The sequence below is a fragment of the Microtus ochrogaster genome, linkage group LG10 (assembly GCF_000317375.1).
Source record: "Microtus ochrogaster isolate Prairie Vole_2 linkage group LG10, MicOch1.0, whole genome shotgun sequence".
Lineage (NCBI taxonomy): Eukaryota > Metazoa > Chordata > Mammalia > Rodentia > Cricetidae > Microtus > Microtus ochrogaster.
Genome location: NC_022035.1, coordinates 16,683,872 through 16,701,721, shown reverse-complemented (window position 1 = coordinate 16,701,721; position 17,850 = coordinate 16,683,872). Strand labels below are relative to the sequence as shown.

Here is a 17,850-nt window from a genome sequence, read left to right as displayed (position 1 = left end):
GATATGGTGATCCCCTCCAAGGCTGGCATTGGTGCGATACGGTGATCCCCTCCAAGGCTGGCATTGGACTTGGGGACCCACCCTAGAGACCGTATTCTGTAGCAGGCTCCTGCACTCTTCCCACTGGAAGAGACTACATGGGTCTCTGCTGCTAACTTCTGTTTCTTGGAGTGTCTCTTTCTTCCTTGTTCCATTCCAGTGTAAATGAACAGGTCCTGGTTTAAGACAGTGCTGGGGCTAGAGAGATGGACCAGAGGGTTTGAGCACTTATCTATGTTCTTTCTGCAGAGGACCGAGGACGTTCAGTTCCCAATACCCACACAGTGACTCACAACTGTCTGTAACTACTTCAGGGGATGTGACCCTGTCTTCTGACTTCCATGGGCACCAGGCATACACTTTTTCATATGCATACACAGGCAAAATAAAATACATAATGTATGCAAATCTTATGAAAGAAAAGGCCCCCTCATCCCCCCGCTACCACCGCTGATAAGACCCTATATGCAAGAACAAGGCAAGTTTCATTTCTCTGTTTTAGAGGACAGTGAGGGTTTATCCCCTCTTATACATGCCCATGACTGCTGGAAAACAGAGACTAGCATGCGGTTTGTCACCTTCAAGCCTCCTGGCTCAGTCTTACACGATGAGAACACTGTGTGCCCCCTGCTGTCATTCATCTGTTGAACATATATGTATTGAGAACATGCTTTCTATGGGACACTCCTGCAAGAGGGAGCGTCAAACCAAATGGAATTTTGCTCTTCTTTGCTAAAATTGTAGGTAGCTAGCTAATAGTTGCTGTAAAGAACAGGAAGCAACCTTTGGACGGAAGGAGTAAGGCAATGGAGGTGGAGAAGAGATTAGTTGGCTGTCCTCATTGCCACTTGGTTCTTGTACTAATAGAATTCCTTAGGGCTTTGTTTTTTAGAGCAGTTCTAGATTCACAGCCAGATTGGAAGGAAGATGCAGAGATTTTTCTTGTCATCTCCTCACGTGTAGTTATGAATAGAGAGAATCTCTAGTGCTGAGGAGGCTCTGGGTGTGGCAGCCTTTCAGCCTCTCCGGGCTTTCCATGCATCTTCTGTTTCTTCCTGACCCACCCCTCTGAGGATATAGACTATTCCTTGGGGTCTATGAGATTAGAGGATTTTCTTTTTAATTCTTCCTTACCTACTATATTGAGCTTGGCATTGCCTTTTTCCCCTGAAGAGCATGTCATTTAGGATGATATACTGCACAGGTCACTAGGTTTTGGGGTGCACACTTGAGTTCTGGTTCTTGTGCAACCACTGGTGAATCTGTAATCGTCGAGCATTACTTATTTCTGGGATTTTTTTTTTCTCTTTAAGGTTAGATGTTTGCTGTTTCTATCTGTTTCAAATCAGGAGAGATTAAACCCGGACTATTACGCTTGGGTAGACGTGAATTAGCTAGTACTGTTAAGAAGCACGTCATGGCTGTGAAATCCAGAGATGGAGAGGAAAACTGTGGCTCTGCCATTGTTCCCTTCCTGTCTTACCTTGCCCTTTGTGGTATGTTTCTTAGACTGAGTACCTAGGAGAAGAGGAGTCAGAGATGACTCATCCTAAGCAGATGTGGCCGTGATAACATCGTAAAGATACAAAGTCTAAAGTTGAGGGCTGTGCTCTCTCAGAGCTTATCACATAGCCAGTCACTATGTCAGCTGTCCTCCAGGGGCAAAGTCCTGCCTTAAACTAGGTAATATTTGCAGTCTTGTGCTCAGAGCAGCTGCAAGCAGAACACGTTGTTTACCAGGAATTCAGGACCTGGGGGCTTCACAGCTCCCAACACCCAGAGGGGATCTGGATAGTCTTCTAGGTATGCTGGTGGTGCTCCACTCTCCAGGACACCTGTGGTCCGCCAGCAGCTGGTGCAAGGTAAACCTCCTCCCCGCCAGTCACCTTGGCTTGTGTCTGAGAGTCCTGTGATTGTGGGTACCATACAGTCATTGTAAATCCAGTAACATTAAGATCTAGAGATTATAAAACAGGACTGTATTCGTCTTAATGATTTTGTAGAAGCGTAGCGTAGTGTTTGTGTAGCAGGAATGCTGTTGTCTTATAAAAAACCATGCTGAGTTACTTCTGCCTTTTTTTCTAGGAGCTGCAAAGTTGGTGGTGGCTGTTGGAGTATTTCTATTGACATTTTATGTTATTTCTCAAGTATTTGAAATTAAAATGGATGCAAGCTTAGGAAATCTATTTGGTAAGTATCACCCCCCCCCCTTATGTACCCTCCCACTACTGCCCCCATTGCCTCCACCGTCCCTTCTAGTTTCACGTCTTTGTGTTTTTCAACTCATTCAGTTCAGGCTTACTCACATGGGCGTGAGTTTAGGGCTGTTTACTAGAGCATGGGCACCTACTCCACTGGAGAAAATGGCTCTCTCTTCTACTGTAGCAGTTAAATTCCAGTGGCTGCTCAGGGAGCAGTATTATCTTGCAGACTCCTTCCCATCCATGATGACGTGTTGACAGGCGTGGTTTTGTGCTGGCAATCACAGCTGATGGATTTCTTGAGAGCCACGGCCATGTTATGTCTGGGAAACAGCACTTGTCAGCCCCGGCCCCCTAAATTCTTTCTGTGCCCTCTTCCGTGATGTTCTTCTAGCTTTAAAGAGGGTGGGACATGTGTCCTGCATGGGGCTGAATACTCAGGAGTCACACATGTGCCACCACTGTCCAGCTAGAACTTCATGCTTTTAAAAAGTTTTTATTTTAAGCCGGGCGGTGGTGGCGCACGCCTTTAATCCCAGCACTTGGGAGGCAGAGGCAGGCGAATCTCTGTGAGTTCGAGACCAGCCTGGTCCACAAGAGCTAGTTCCAGGACAGGCTCCAAAACCACAGAGAAACCCTGTCTCGAAAAACAAACAAACAAAAAAAAAGTTTTTATTTTATGTATGTGGGTATTTTGCCTGCATATATGTCTGTGGACCTTGTACATGCTTGGTGCCCTCACAGGCCAGAAGAGGGCATCGGATTCCCTGGAACTTGAGTTGCAGGCAGTTGTGAGTTTGTGTGTGTGCTGTGAGTAGAACCTGGGTAGTCAGAAAGGGCAGCCAGTGCTCTTCCCCTGGGAGCCTTCTCCCCAGGCCCAGATTCTTAACATGTGTAAGTTCTTAGCATGAATTCACTGCTGCTTTGTCCATGTAGAGAAAGAATTATTATGTGAGCAAATGTCACTCATTACAATATTCTAAAAAATATAGCAGGTTTAAGGATAAAGCTGGTATGAAACAGTCGGTTCTCTGTCTGACATTTTGAGCATCTTTAGTGACTCTGCTACCCGGTAATGAGAAGCATCAATCATGACTCTTAAGAGCTCCCTCTGGAGAACAGCACACTGGAGTGTTTGGATTGTTTCTGCCTTGGAGTTAGCTGCTAGGAAATGGACCCACATCTACTTTATAAGAGTCAGAGAAATATGTTGTACATGTTGGTCCTTAACGTTCTTTTTCTTTTCTCTGGGATTTTCATTTTGGCCCATTATATGGTGTTTTTATGTTGTAAATGTACCTGTATACGGTACGTTAACTCAAATATGTTTTTCAGTGCTAGGGATCCATCTCAGTGCCCTGCACATGCTAGACAAGTGTTGTGCTACACTCCTAACTCAGTTTTAAACACAACCCTTCAGTTAATAAAGTGGAACCAGTTCTATTTAATGTTTATTTTATATACTTCTCTGTCTTACTAATTTTCAGATGTTTCTATTCTGGAAGTGTACCAGGGTTTTCCTCTGGCATGGTAGGCTATTTCAGAATTCACTGTGCAGCCTTGTTGTCTGCCAACTTGTGATCCTCCTGCCTCACCCGAGTCCCCAAGTGGAAGGGTTACAGGTGTGCACCGCCACAATGCTCATCCTATAGTTTCTTTCCCTTTTGAGGCACTGGTAGTCAAGCCCAGGGCTTTGTGAAGTGCCAGGCCAGTACTGTAGCACTGGCCCACATCCGTGACCTCAAGTATATTATTAGGAGGGTGAAAAATAGAACCTAAGGTTCATATATTGAAATGGAACTGATTATATTTATCTCACACTGTATAAAATTGATATCGGATCTCTCCTGGAGACCATCAACTGTCGTGGGAAGCTCCAGAAGCTGGTTGTTTTTTCTGGGTTCTTGTGCTCACACAGGGTGAATTCTGGCTGCAGACTGAAGCATGAAAAGAGACTGAATCCTAGAAGCAACATCTTGTTCTAGTTGGCAGAATTAAACAAAAGTATGCTGAGGGCTTTGAGTTAGTGAGTTTTCCTCTCTGTAAGTTAATACTGAGGAGGGACTCAGAACACTGAATTTACTTCTGCTCTCTCTGAACCCGAGATTCACCTACACAACAGCACTCAACCTTTCGTGTCTGAGTGCTCTCCAGAGCTAGCGTCTGGGATATGGTATGAGAGGCTGCCTTTCCCGTCAGGATGAGCCCTTCTCGAGTACTTTAACTGGAACATTGGACTCCTGATTTCTGTTCTACTGTTCCATGTTGCATGTATTTTACCTACTTGGTTTAGGCACTGTTTAGGGCAGGTGTTTGTTTTCATCTATAAAATGTTATTTGTTGGGTTCCGGTCTAGATTGAACTGGTGAAAATATTAACGCCGGCTTGTTTTATATTTTTTGTTAGAATATGTTAGTTCTCTTAACCATTTATTTAGCATCCAATTTAAATTAAAAGAAAAAGATAAAATTTAAAAGACAAAAGGCAAAGAAGAACAACTAAAACAGTCTAAACCTCTAAGCAGTATTTTAGCATGGGGATGTAGCCCAGTGATAGAATGCTAGATGCTTAGCACATCCAGATTTCAGTCCCCAGCCCAGCACACGCCACCCCCAAACACACAGAGACCCTCTTTTTTTAAACAAGACTTAATCTCGAAGGGATTATAGAGTCACACTCTGTAAGAAGTACCAACCAGAGACCCTAGATACCTGTTTTGCTTCCACCCATGAATAACATCTTGGGAACCGGGACCTGTCATGGACAGGGCAGGATAGAGACTTGCGTCCACTTTGCCAAGCCGTGCTCCTAGCTGTGGTTTAATGCGGTATTAGTTTTCAGCAGGGACATTCAGCTAGTGCAGGGCTGATCATCTCTGCAGATATTGCTGCAGTGAATGTTACGGGCTTGTTGATTTTTACACTTGGATATTTAAGCCATTGGTGAATAGTATATGCATAGATTATTAAAAGCTGGTATAAAGTAGTTCTAAATTCTCCAGTCTGACTTAACTAAAGGACATCAATTCATCATTGAAGACTGATGAATCAGGCAGGTTTGTATCCATTCCTTGATGTATTATCTAAAAGATATTGAAGATTGCAGTTATCAAGTAGAGCGAGAAGTAAAACCTGCAGTGAGGAGGGGGATGTTGTGTTTCCAGTTTGTGCTTGTGCCGATACTTTGGCCGTACCCTGTATTAATGAAGAATTGTTCCTCTGCTTGCCTCTCACAGTCTCAGAATTATAGGCCTAGGGGCAGTCTTTCAATTTTGGTGGGTATTGGGTAAAAATAACCTTCCTTTGTATAAAGTGCTTCCCAGGAGTTTCTTGGCTTTCAAGCCACTCAACAGCTAACACTAGTTCCATGGAGGTATAGTCACCCGAAAGCCTTGTGACTAGCAAACTGATTTCGATGAAATCGTTTTTAGTTAAATAGCAAGTACAGGTTTGACATCTGAAATTTAACAAACTCATTTGATCTTTAAATTTTTTTTTAAAAAAATATGTATTTTTAAATATTTTGCATATATTTGTGGTTAGCCTGCATGTCCTTCGGTCAGGTCACCACATGTGTGCTTGCTGCCCTCAGAGGTGGGGTGCCTCCTTGTGGTGCTGGGGATTGAACCCAAATCCTCTGCAACAATCACAAGTGCTCTTACCCCTGAGTCAACTCTCCAACCCTGATTTTATCATTTTATAGAGTCCTTCGGCCTTTGCCTCTGTGTCCATCACTCCAGGCTCCTAAGTTTCTTGTCTTGGTCAATACTTGAATGTTGATTTGTTCGGGTTCTTTCTTTCCCGGATGTTCTTATCTTTTCGCTCATACCCCAGTTTCTGTCTTACTCCCAGGTCTTATTTCTAGCTGGCCTCCATATTGTTCCTCTTCTATCTTCACCAAGTTATCTTAAGACATGGTGGGTGGAACCCATCACTGGTGTCCACATGCACAGAGACACACACAGACACACACCTCCTTACATAGTTACAAAGGTCTTGGGTGCAGAGAAAGTGTTTTGATCACTTCTTCGTGTGAGCGAATGTAGGTGTATTTACAGAGCTAAGCCAGCATCCTGATTCCTGCCTTTGCATCCAGCCTAAGCCCTGTCTGTGTTGTTTCCTTAGAAGCACTGTATCTGTCTGTTTTAGAAAGTCCAGTGAACTTGTTTTTGAGACCAGGTTTCTCAGTGCATCCCTGACTGACTGTTCTGGAACTCACTCTGTTGACCAGGGTTTGTACCACCATTCCCTGACTAATTTTTTTTTTCTTAATTGCATTTCTCTGTGTGTGTGTGTGTATGCTTATGTATCTGTATATGAGAGCAGGTGCGCCTGTGACAACCTATGAAAGTCAGTTCTCTCCTTACACCATCAGATCCTGCGCAACTGCCCAGCTTGGTATCGAGTCCCCGCCCACTTTGCTATCGGGTCTCTTTGCCTTTTAGAACATTTTTGTTTGTTTGTTTTATTTTTTTGCTACAGGGTTTCTGTGTGGGACAGCCCTGGCTGTCATGGAACTAGCTCTGTAGACCAGGCTGGCCTTGAACTGACAGAGATCCACCTGCCTCTGCCTCCCAAGTGCTGGGAATAAAGGTTTACTTTTTAAAGACAGTCTGAAGTTGAGAATTTCTAGTCTTCATGACGCTGCCCTGGAGTTTAGTTTCCCCATTAAAAAAAAGTGAAAGCATTGGATCAAATCTCTGTAATTATATAAGGAAATGGAACAAATGAGCCAAGGAAAACCCAGCGCCTGAATCTATGCTCCTCCTCCCCTCCCCTTTTCTGTTTTGCTATTTGCTTGTTCAAATCTCTCTGCATGGGAATCACTTGTGTCCTTAGGGTCTAGAGATGGGGAAGGCTCTTTTGGCTATATTCCATGCTTCTCTCTTTCCCTATATTACAGCTGTGTGACTAACGGTGCAGAATGTTCTCCTAAGTGTTCTACTGAGTCCTGAAGCTACTGGCTTGGTCCCTCCTCTTTAACCATCTAGATATTCTCTTTCAGCTTCGACTTTCTGTTCCATAATTTGAATAGTGGGGTTACAGGAAATTCATAGTTATCAGAAATCGTAGAGAAGTACAAACTAAGCGACTATTTATAGTTAGACAGCTGGCCAGCAGCCATCACACTGCGTGCTTATTAGTCAAATCAGAGACCAGCTGTCAATGGCACTTTGATGGTCTGTGTTCAAATCCCTTGGACCGGGATCAGACACCGGTGCATTTACAGGGCACAGAGTGTAATTGGGAAGGAGGACCAGTTGAGACCCAGTGTGGGTGTTAGGGGTTGACCTTTTCCCTTCCTTGAACTAATGAAACAAGAAACTCTCAGGAACAGCACTGATTTTTCATTAGGCCCTTCTTAGTATATACTCCACACTTCTGTTCTGGAGAAACTCAGATTTCCCCAGCATTCCCCCTCCCCCTTTTCTTGGTCTCCCAGATCTTCACCAAGCCCCCAAGATAGATTTGTACACATTCTCTAGGACTGTGTGGGTACCCAGCCTAGCCCTGCCAAGCAGCATTGAATTACGGTATTGTTCACCAACACAGTTAGTAGTCTTTTTTTTTTATTAAGTTTTTAAAATATAATCTTTTATCATTTTACATAGCTGTCCCTCCCTGTTCCCACTCCCCTCCTCCTGCCCCACCCTTCCCCCACCCCACCCCCCATCCACTCAGTCTTTTAAAGGTATATTTTTAGACTAACTTTCTGAGTAGGATTTAAGTTTGTAGTAAATAATTAAGCAAAATATAAACTATAAAATGAACCAGGTGGCGCACACCTTTAATACGAGTACTCAGGAGGCAGAGGCAGGTGGATCTCTGTCAGTTCAAGGCCAGCCTGGTCTACAGCATGAGTTCCAGGACAGCAAGGGCTACACAGAGAAACCTGTCTCACCCCCTCCAAAAGGACTCCCAACGTTTAAAAGGGTCTTTCCATAATAAAGCATTACTCTTCATGGTTTCAACACACACTTGTCCCTAATGAATTAACAGAAAGGTACTGCTTCTCTGAAGTGAGATTGGTATTGGTATTGGCAGTCATCCGAACATGCATTTCCTTGACTTATTAGAAGCTTTACTATGTTTGAAGTAGATAGCTTCCAATGAGCCTGTGTTTTCTAATGATGTTAATTGTTTCTCTTCTTAGCTCGATCTGTGCTGGACCCAGCCTCTCGCCGTAAGTCCCTCAGCTTGGTGGTTTATGAGTGCTCTATCTAGTACCGCAGTATATGCCCTGTAAGGAGGGGCTTATTTCAAGCAACGCAGGCAGTTTGTGTGAACAAACCCCGAACGAGTTGAGTTTTAAAACTATACAGCTGTCATTTAATTGGATAGCCTTGTATCGTAGGTTCTTCATTGCCAGTGGGTGTTTGCTCTGTGCTTGGGTTGTAGCCCTGTGCTGTGTGCACAGCCTGTGAGACTGAAGTGGAGAGCCAGCTGCAGCTTGGACCTGGATGGCTGGGAGGGCCGAGCTTTCACTGATCCTGATTTTGAAGTACTAGACAAGCAGAGGAGCGATTAAAAAGCCCCAGGCACCCAGACATTTAAAGATAACTTGGAGGATAATTAAATAAGATCTGCCTTGCTCAGCAAGATCGTATGGCACAATCCATTTCTCTCAATAGTTGGCTCATTCCCCAGGAGGGTCTGAGTTGCGTTCTTTTGTCTTTTTATTTCAGGGGGCTTGCCTGCTTTTCTTCCTTGCTTGGTTTTTTGATACCCTTAGTAGGGGGGATAGTTCTTGAGATTTAAAAATTGGGTATTTATTTTTAAATGTGTATTGCTCTTGTTATATTATTTTTCGTAATGGATGATGCTTTGCATGTACATATGTACATTACATGTGTTGTGCTCAAGGAGCCTGGGAAAGGGCATCTGATCCCTTGGAACTATAGTTACAGGTGATTATGAGCCACCATGTGGACACTGGGAATTGAACCTGGGTCCTCTGGAAAAGCAGCCAGTGCTCCTAATCGCCAAGTTGTCCCTCTAGCCCCTAACTAAGTATACCGTAGTGATATAAAATATATATTTGTATGTATTGTTTCAATCTAAAACAAACTGATTATGAAATCCTATTAGTCCCATTTCTAAAGGAAGCTCAAATCTGTTTCTGTTCTCCCTGAAGCTACAAAGCCTCCCAGGTACAAATGCGGAATCTCAAAAGCATGCCCTGAGAAGCATTTTGCTTTTAAAATGGCCAGCGGAGCAGCCAATGTTGTGGGGCCCAAGATCTGCCTGGAAGACAATGTGTGAGTATTGGATGGCTCAGGGCGCCAAGGGCTTGTATTGAGTGACAGCTGGTGGAGTTGCACTTCTGAAATGCTTTTATTATTGTATAACCCTCCTCCCCCCAGTGAATTAAGAGAGTGACCAAGAAACCTGCTTTTTATTTGGTTTTGTGTAAGGATAAATGTGGCTGTTTCATTTTGATTTTTAAATACTAAGAAAAAAATTTGATTTATTTAAATTTATTTTAAAAATATTTCTTCATACATAGTTGGAGTATTTCAAGTGCTCACTGGCTCCTGGGGGCTCTTATTTTGGTTTCTTTGTTTTTTCTTTTGTTGTTATTGTTGTTGTTTTGGGGTTTTTTGTTTTGTTTGTTTTTGAGCATGATTTCTCTGTATAGCCTTGACTGCCCTATAACTCAGTGTGTAGACCAGGCTGGCCTCGAACTCACAGAGATCTGCCTGCTTCTGCCTCCCGAGTGCTGGAATTAAAGGTGATTACCTCCCGGCCAGGCTCTCCACAGGGCTCTTGACCACAAATCCCACATAAAAAAATACTTGGTCAGAACAAAGTTCCGTTGACAGCTTTCCCAGAGCAATGACTGTGTCGCATTATAGCCCAGTGTCTTGTGTTGCTTGCTGAGGTGTGAAATTGTGAAATGACCTGGCGGTCACGGCGGGCCTCTTGGACTCAGACTGCTCTGGGTTGAGCTGAGTGGCTCCCTGGTGGTGGTGTTTTACACAGGATGCGTGTAGGTTTGTCACCCTGCCTTGCCACAAGTTCCTACTCTGAAACTGAAACGCTGCTTTGGTTGCTTTGCATCTGATTGTTCAGGAAACTCAGGACGCGAGCTCATTTAGTAGTGGATGTGTGCTCTCTGGCCGTGTAAACCGAAGACGAAGATGCTGCGCAGTCACGCAGCAGATACTGGGCCTTTTCTCCTAGCTTTTTACGCGTGAATCTCAAACAGCTCTTAAGTTAAATTTGCAATGAACTACGGAAGAATTAGCCACATGGGGCAACAGTTTCTTGCAGAATCGATCGATGTTTAGCTCTGTCCATCCCCGTTCCCCCCCCCCCTCCCCGGCTGATGGGCAGCCTTCACCAAATCAGCTACCTTCTGACTTTTCGGTAACCCGATCTGTTTATTAACACAGCAGAGCACATGGGGTTAGGAAGTTTCTGGGTGTTTAAAGACAGTTCTTTCTCCCTTGCTTTACTGAAGATTCCATGTCTGAGACTGAATAAGGGGGTGAAGGTTCATTTGGAATACCTCACCCACGGACTCTTTGAAGTATGGAGTTGAATGCAAGGAAGGGATCAAACCCTTCTAAACACTGCCTTCCAACCACACTTTAGAAGATAGATAGAAAATAAATGCTTCTTCTTTTTTTTTTTTAAAGATTTATTTATTAATTATGTATACAGCATCTGCCTGCATGTATCCCTGCAGGCCAGAAGAGGGCACCAGATCTTATTACAGATGGTTGTGAGCCACCATGTGGTTGCTGGGAATTGAACTCAGGACCTCTGGAAGAACAGTCAGTGCTCTTAACCTCCGAGCCATCTCTCAGCCCAAATAAATGCTTCTTGGGAGTACGGCTGAGCATAACTGTGCCGGGCTAGGAGCCAGATTCTTTGGTTCTAGCATGGTGGGCATGTCATGTAGAATTTGCCCTGCGCAGTAGTTTGACTCCCCCCCCCAAAAAAAAATTGAGGTTGCCCACCTATCAGCTGCATTTCAAGAATCGTTCTACTTTTCCCATGAGATATTAATAATTGATAAAATTTTATAACTAGGCTTCAGATCATGACACTGGTCCTCATGGAAGGGCTTCATAACTAACTGGTCAGGGATCTCCAATGGGATGCTGGAGGGATGGAGTCCAGTGAGTAGAGTATTGGAAGTGAGGGGGAAAGGGTCTAACTTTAGATTGAGTGTTGTGGATTGGTTCTAAGACCCTGAGTGTGGTCTAAGAACCTAGGGATCAGGAGACAGCCAGAGGCAGAGCAGAGATATCTGAATATCCGCAGCACATGCTCAGGAAAGTTCAGGAAGGAGTGAGGCAGAACACACAAGAACTTCTGAGCAATGCAGGTAAAGGATTGAGGTCATTTTCTGTGTGTGCTGGGAAAGTTTTCCCGCTTACCGTGTTACGATCTCATTTGTATTGAAAGGCGAATTTTGCAGATACATAAAATCATGTAGTAGAATAAAACTGTCGTTAGTTATGCCAGCTGCTTGACATGGTGGCTCTACTCATAATTTTTATTTCTTGCCCGCCTATCTACCCTAAAAAATGTGCAGGTGCATAATAAAAATATGTGTCCTTGTACCCGATTTGAGTCCAGGAACCCACTGTGGAGATAGACAACCGCTCTAGATTGCAGTGAACGGCAGGGCTAATTTTGCTCCCTGTCGTGTATGTGTTATTTGTCATCACTGTGGAGAGCCAGAGCTGTTGAATATTTTCACTACTCAGCTCCCTCCAAGATGTTTAGAGTAGCCAGAGCTGGTGGCGGGTATGGGAAGCAACGCTGTATTTGAAAATGTACAGTGTTTATGTCTTTCCTTTAGGGTGTTTTTGCTGAAGGTATGTGGTTGGCCAGAGGGCCTTCCCAGTTATAAAGAATAAAGTATCCTTTATTTTAGTTGCTGTGACTGCTCTTGATGTATTTGGTTTCTTTGGCAGTTTCTCATTGATTGCAAGTTTCCCTGGTTCCATCTGTTTAAAACCTGGTAGGTTGCTGCCCTCTTGTGGGAAGCCTGTGGCACTGTGCTTCTTGCTGCCTTCCTTTCTCTGCTCTGCGATGAAATTAAGTTTATTATAAAAGAGAAGCGTGTTCCAAGAGGATCTCTGCTTGGAAAGTCACTGGAGTTTGACTATCAACCAACACGTTAACCGCAACCATTCCTTTTTGGGACCACTGATGGAATTTACATGTCTAATGTGCTTCTGTAGAGTCTGGAGCGCCCCTCCTCTTCCTGGTGCAACCCAGCCAGTCAGTAGTCCTGTGGTGAAGCTTATGTCGGTCTTCTGTGTGTGCTCACAGCAAATCCTTTTGTTTAAACAGCTGGGAGATGCAGTTGATATGCCTGGCTTTCCTCATCTGTACTGTGCAGTCACTGGTTTGTCGTGTGATTCATCGTTGTGTACAAACTGTGCTGTCGTCATTTTGGGCATTTTCTTCCTTCCTTCATTCTCTTATGGCTATCCTGACTCCCTGTCTCTAGAACGCTGGGGTTGCAGTCCCAGCGTAGACCCTCGCCACGCTTCTAAAGGAAGCTGTGCCCTTTGACTCTGGCCCCTCTTCATGTCCATTCTACTCCAGAGCAAGTCCTACATCACCTTGTCTGCTTCCGTCCCTGCAGACTGGCTTGTTTGAGATGTTTCAGAGATGTGTTATCTGTGGTCTTCAGGAACTGGCTTTTTCGCTTGATATAATGTTTTTAAGGTTCATCCAGCTTGTAGCACGTTATCAGTTAATTCTCGTCACGGATGAATGATTTCCCATTACAGATATGCCTCATTTGCTTTGCCCTTTAGCAGTTGGTAGATGTATGAGTTATTTCCACTCTCTGACTATCAAGAGAAGTGTTTCTGAAGCATTTCTCTGCAGATTTTATATGGATGTGCTTTCATTCTCTGTACTTGTCCTGAATGGATTTTTCTTTCTGATAGCTGTCTGGCTTTTGAAGGAATTGTCAGATTGTTTTTCCAAAGTGACATCATCGGTTGACTTTTGTACTAACGCTGTATGAAGTCCTGGGTCCTCTGTATGCCTATGCATCTAATAGGAGTCAAGTTGTAGCTCATTGAGTCCATGATTTGTGCCTCCGTAGTTGTTAATAATGTCTTACACTCTTTAAATTCGCCATAGAGAAATGTCCACCCAGCCTTCTGCTGTTTTTAAAATTGATTGATGATTATTTGTATTTCCTGTGTGCCTTGTTTGTATAAAGACTTTCTTATTCTTTTACTTTCTATTACCTATATCCTTATGTTTACAATGAATTTATTACCACCATTATGCAGTCGATTCTATTATAGCCAATGGTTCCCCTTCTGTCTTTGTGCTATGGTACGTTGGCGCAATTTTTACAATTATATTCCCTGCAACCACAGTTCAGTTCTAGATATGAGTTTGGTAGAAATCAGTTGACACCTGTGTGAATTAGTTGGCTATGAGGAATGTATGATAAAGTATTGTGGTTTTTTTTTTTTTGCTCAATTGTGTGTTACATGTTTTATCAGGAAAGTTTGCATTGTGCTAATGTTCACACAGTACCCCTCTTCCAGCACACGGCTGAGGACGTTGCTACTACATTTAATTCTATTAATTTAACATGACCTACAAGTTTTGGTTTAATAGTCAATACAATAAACTGATAGCAAGCCAGCGTGCCACTGTGGTCTTCTGTAGTCTGTAGACTGCAGCGATATCAGTTACCACTGTGCCCTCCACCCCACTGTCATCTGTCATTACGGTCTGTCGGCTGCAGCGACGTTGGCAATCCCAGGCAGCCCATTCATGGCTGTGGTGAGGTAATCTGCAAGTACAGCTTTCCTCTTGTGTGCGGAGAAAGTGTGTGTTAATAGTCACTAGGAAGATAGGAAAATGTTCACAGCGAGGTGACACGGGCATGACAATTGTCCGTTACTCCTCCAGCTTCAGACTTTAAAATGTCCATATAGAATGTGACTCCATTTCATGTCACTGTGTCACAGTGACCCTGCGGAGGTGGGGAGAGGGTGTGTTTGGCTTCTTGCGAGTTGCGGGGATCGAGCCTGGCAGTGCCCATGTCTTCAAGGATTGCTCAGGTGGTGCTGCACAGAATGAGGCAGAGCAGTAACACTGCCGATGAGCCATAATGCTTTCTAAAGGCTTTCCTTTCATTTGTGTGTGCCTGGGTGTGTGTGCATGAGTGTAGGCGTTGATGGCAGCCAGAGACATCAGATGCCTGTAGCTGGAGTTCGAGGAGGTTGGGAGCCTCCTGACGTGGGCATTGGGTCTCTGTGTGAGTAATGTCCTTAACCACTGAACTCTCTCTGGTGCCAGTGTACCTTTGTTGTAGTTTTTGATTTTATGAAGTATTTCAGTTGATATTACAGTTGATCCAACTTATGACTGTCTTTGATGGAGTAAGTTTTTAATTTGCTGAGCTGAGTGTTTGCTATGTGTAAAATACCTTTTTTTTTTTGCTTTGTATTTGTGTGGCATGTCCATATACTAACTAATTCTAATGAGTTTGTCTTGACTTCTTTTCCTTTAGTCTGATGAGCGGTGTCAAAAACAACGTTGGAAGAGGAATAAATGTTGCCTTGGTAAATGGTAAGCATAATTATTGTACTTTATTGATGTAATCAATGGGTGTATGTATGCCCCACACTAAAATTTACCCTTGGCACCAGAGTAGAAAGCACCACCACTCAATATTGAAACCTTCCCAACAAGGATACCCTCTTGTCCAAACCATTGTAGATGGAAACTTGGAATCTCCTAGTGGGTAGCATGTTTTCTTGGGCATATTGTAGTCATGTGCATTGTGTGGCAAGCTTCTTGTGAAGCTGCAAGCCACAGCCCTGATACTGAAATGGATGTAACCTTGCTGCACCTTTCAAAATTCTTACTAAGGAGCTAGGTAGACAGGATTAAGGGTGTGCAAAATGACAAAGGATGGTGGACCGTCAGATAAGTAGAGGGGAGAAAAAAGTCATAATTTGTTGTAAGTTTTCAGAATCCTGGACGTAGTATCTGTTGCAAAAGTAGATCTTAAGCATCCAGCCCAGGAGGTGCAGGCTGCCTGTGCACTGCTTGCCTCTGCTCAGACACGTGTTCCCTGTAACTGTCTAGGGCGAGTGGACTCTATGAGCAGCAGTGCAGCCAGCCCCCAGCAGAGAGAAGCTCTCTTTGCTCTAATCATAGGCAGCATTTATATGATTTTTGTACTTTTTTCCCCCCAAGTAAAAATTTTAATGTCTCTTCTGTTTAATGGATCTTCTAGATAAAATATGTGTAAATTTTATTTGGAAACAAAAGTTTTAACATAAATTGTTGTTTTCGCTCTGATTTCAGTAGCTAGTTCCTATGATGTAGGGGTTATGTGTTGGTGGTTAATGTCGTGGCTTGATGACCACATAGGAAAGTGGACTGTAGTATGGAACTGGTCTGAAGTCAGTGAGGCACAGCTGTGTGTGCGCTTCAGATCGTAAGTTCCGGAAGCATTCCTTCTGTTGATGAGTTCATGTCCCTCGTTGGGTAAGACCTTTTTTTTTTTTTTTCTACGCTGATATTTCAGTTGTGTGATTTAAATTTGATGTGTATTCTGTTTCTTTCAGGGAAGACAGGGGAGGTACTAGACACCAAATATTTTGACATGTGGGGTGGAGGTACGTACGACTCACCCTGTGTTCCTGCTGCTGCTGCCAAACCCATGTGAGAGAAGGCTGCCGGCTGTTTGCAGTTGCGCTTTGTTTCCCTACATGTCCAGCCATGTTGAAGTGGACTGTCATGTTGCATGTGGTTTGGTTATGGTAGGAAAGTTGCCTGTGATCGAGATTCCAATGAGATTAAAGGACATTAGCGTTCCGTGTTTTCACAGAACAACTGACTAAAAACCCTGACTTGATTTCGATTTCTACCTGAAAGTCGGATCACTAGACCAGTACCACCAGTTCACACAGTTTTAGACTGAAGTGGCTTACGTTCTCGAAAAGCAATAATCAGATTAATCCATCCTGTTTCTACCTTTGGACTCTACTATTATAATAGCAAACATTTAGAAAACGCATAGACTTTTCCTTGTATAATTTGCTGGACTCGGAACAAGCCACAGAATTTTTTCCCTTCCATGTTTGGGAGTCCTGGGAATAGGAAGAGGTCGCCATCAAATACTGGTGAATTTGAAGCAAAGACTGGCTCCCCAAAGAATGTTACTCCGAAGGGGAATGTTTCTTTAAGAAACAAAAGAAAAGGAAGAATGTTTGTTTTCATTATTTTATTTGTGTGTAGATGTGTGTCTTCATGTAGGTCTGGCCACGTGGGTGCAGGTGGCTGAGGAGGCAGGTGACACTGGATTCCTGGAGCTGGAATTACAGGCACTGTGAGCCACCGGGTGTGATGCTGGGAGCCAGATTCAAGTCCTCTGGAAGAGTAAAAAGTGGGCTGCTAATGTCTGAGTAGCCTAACCTTCCAGTCCCCAGGATTTCTTCGTCTTTAAGGAAGGCGGCCCGACCCTGGCTTATCTTTTGGTTCCCTGGCTTCACTACAAACTAGCTACTCTCAGGCCTCCAGACATTTATATTCAGTTTCCAGACAAGCTAACGTGTCTAATATTTCTTCAGCTTTTAATAAGGCGCTATGTGTTATTTATTTAAGCTTTAGAGAATGTTTCATAGCTGTCAGACTTATATTAAATTACACTGTTCCCATCAATTTTAGATTCTGAGAGCATAATTGCTCTTAGTATAATTTATAACATAGAAACTCTTCCATGAAGCTGTTGAAATTGGGCATGTAAACAGAGCTCTGGGATTGCTCTCACTGCCCATCACAGGAACCACATTGCTGCCAAAGACTCTTCCTGGTTCAGAAATAATAGCAGTTTAATGCCATCTTCTCCTTTCAATGGGAATGATTTGTTGGCATTTATGTTCCTGCACTGAAAATGTGCTTACTGTAAAATACGATCAATTAGAGAAAAATCTTTGGAATCTTCGATGTTGAAAAAAAAAGAAGTTGGGAAGACTTGAAGTAATATAGTTTTAGAGTAGACTTAGGCTTGTGGTCTATAAGGAAAGCTAGCATTGCAGAGAGCTCGTGATGGAAAATGCGTTAGTCCACGCCCAGTCTATCTGGCCACACCAGTTTGCACTCCCTGAGCTGGGTTATTGGGAACTTCCTGTGGATTGGTTTACTAAGAGGACCAATGTTGGCCATAATTAGTTTGGCTCTTAGTCACTGTCTACATTCCTTCCCCCAGTTTGTCACAGAATGGTACACCTAAAAACACTTTCTAAACCCGCCTTCCTACTGATTAAAAATGTTTTACAGAGGTCTCTGAAAATTGGATAAGAGCAGGGCTTCCTTTTCCCAGAAAAGCACCCATATTAACGATCAATGCCATGCCAGTCTAGTCCCCAAAGCTTCACCTGGACCTGAGATTCAGGCTTCCTGTGGACTCTAAGCTCACTTATGTATTTCTGAGAGCTTTCTGAGGCCCTCATTTTATAAGTGATGTGCTTACATGACTTTCCTGTGGATTTTTATTGACCCCGATGATACAAGTATGAAAGACTCAAGATGATTCAGAACTGGGAAAGAAATCAGGAAGTGGAGGGACCATATTAAAGAATAAATTTGGTAATTTT

General features: G+C 43.5%; 1 protein-coding gene across 1 annotated transcript in view; it reads left to right on the top strand.

Annotated features, from left to right (window-relative positions):
- The window catches only part of Fam3c (family with sequence similarity 3 member C), a 43,946-nt gene that overhangs the window by 15,076 nt on the left and 11,020 nt on the right, over nt 1-17,850 (top strand). The window contains exons 3-7 of the mRNA XM_026787516.1: nt 2,125-2,229; nt 8,394-8,423; nt 9,375-9,498; nt 14,754-14,812; nt 15,820-15,870. Coding sequence (XP_026643317.1) covers nt 2,125-2,229; nt 8,394-8,423; nt 9,375-9,498; nt 14,754-14,812; nt 15,820-15,870 — 369 coding nt within the window. The remainder of the gene's footprint in view (nt 1-2,124; nt 2,230-8,393; nt 8,424-9,374; nt 9,499-14,753; nt 14,813-15,819; nt 15,871-17,850) is intronic.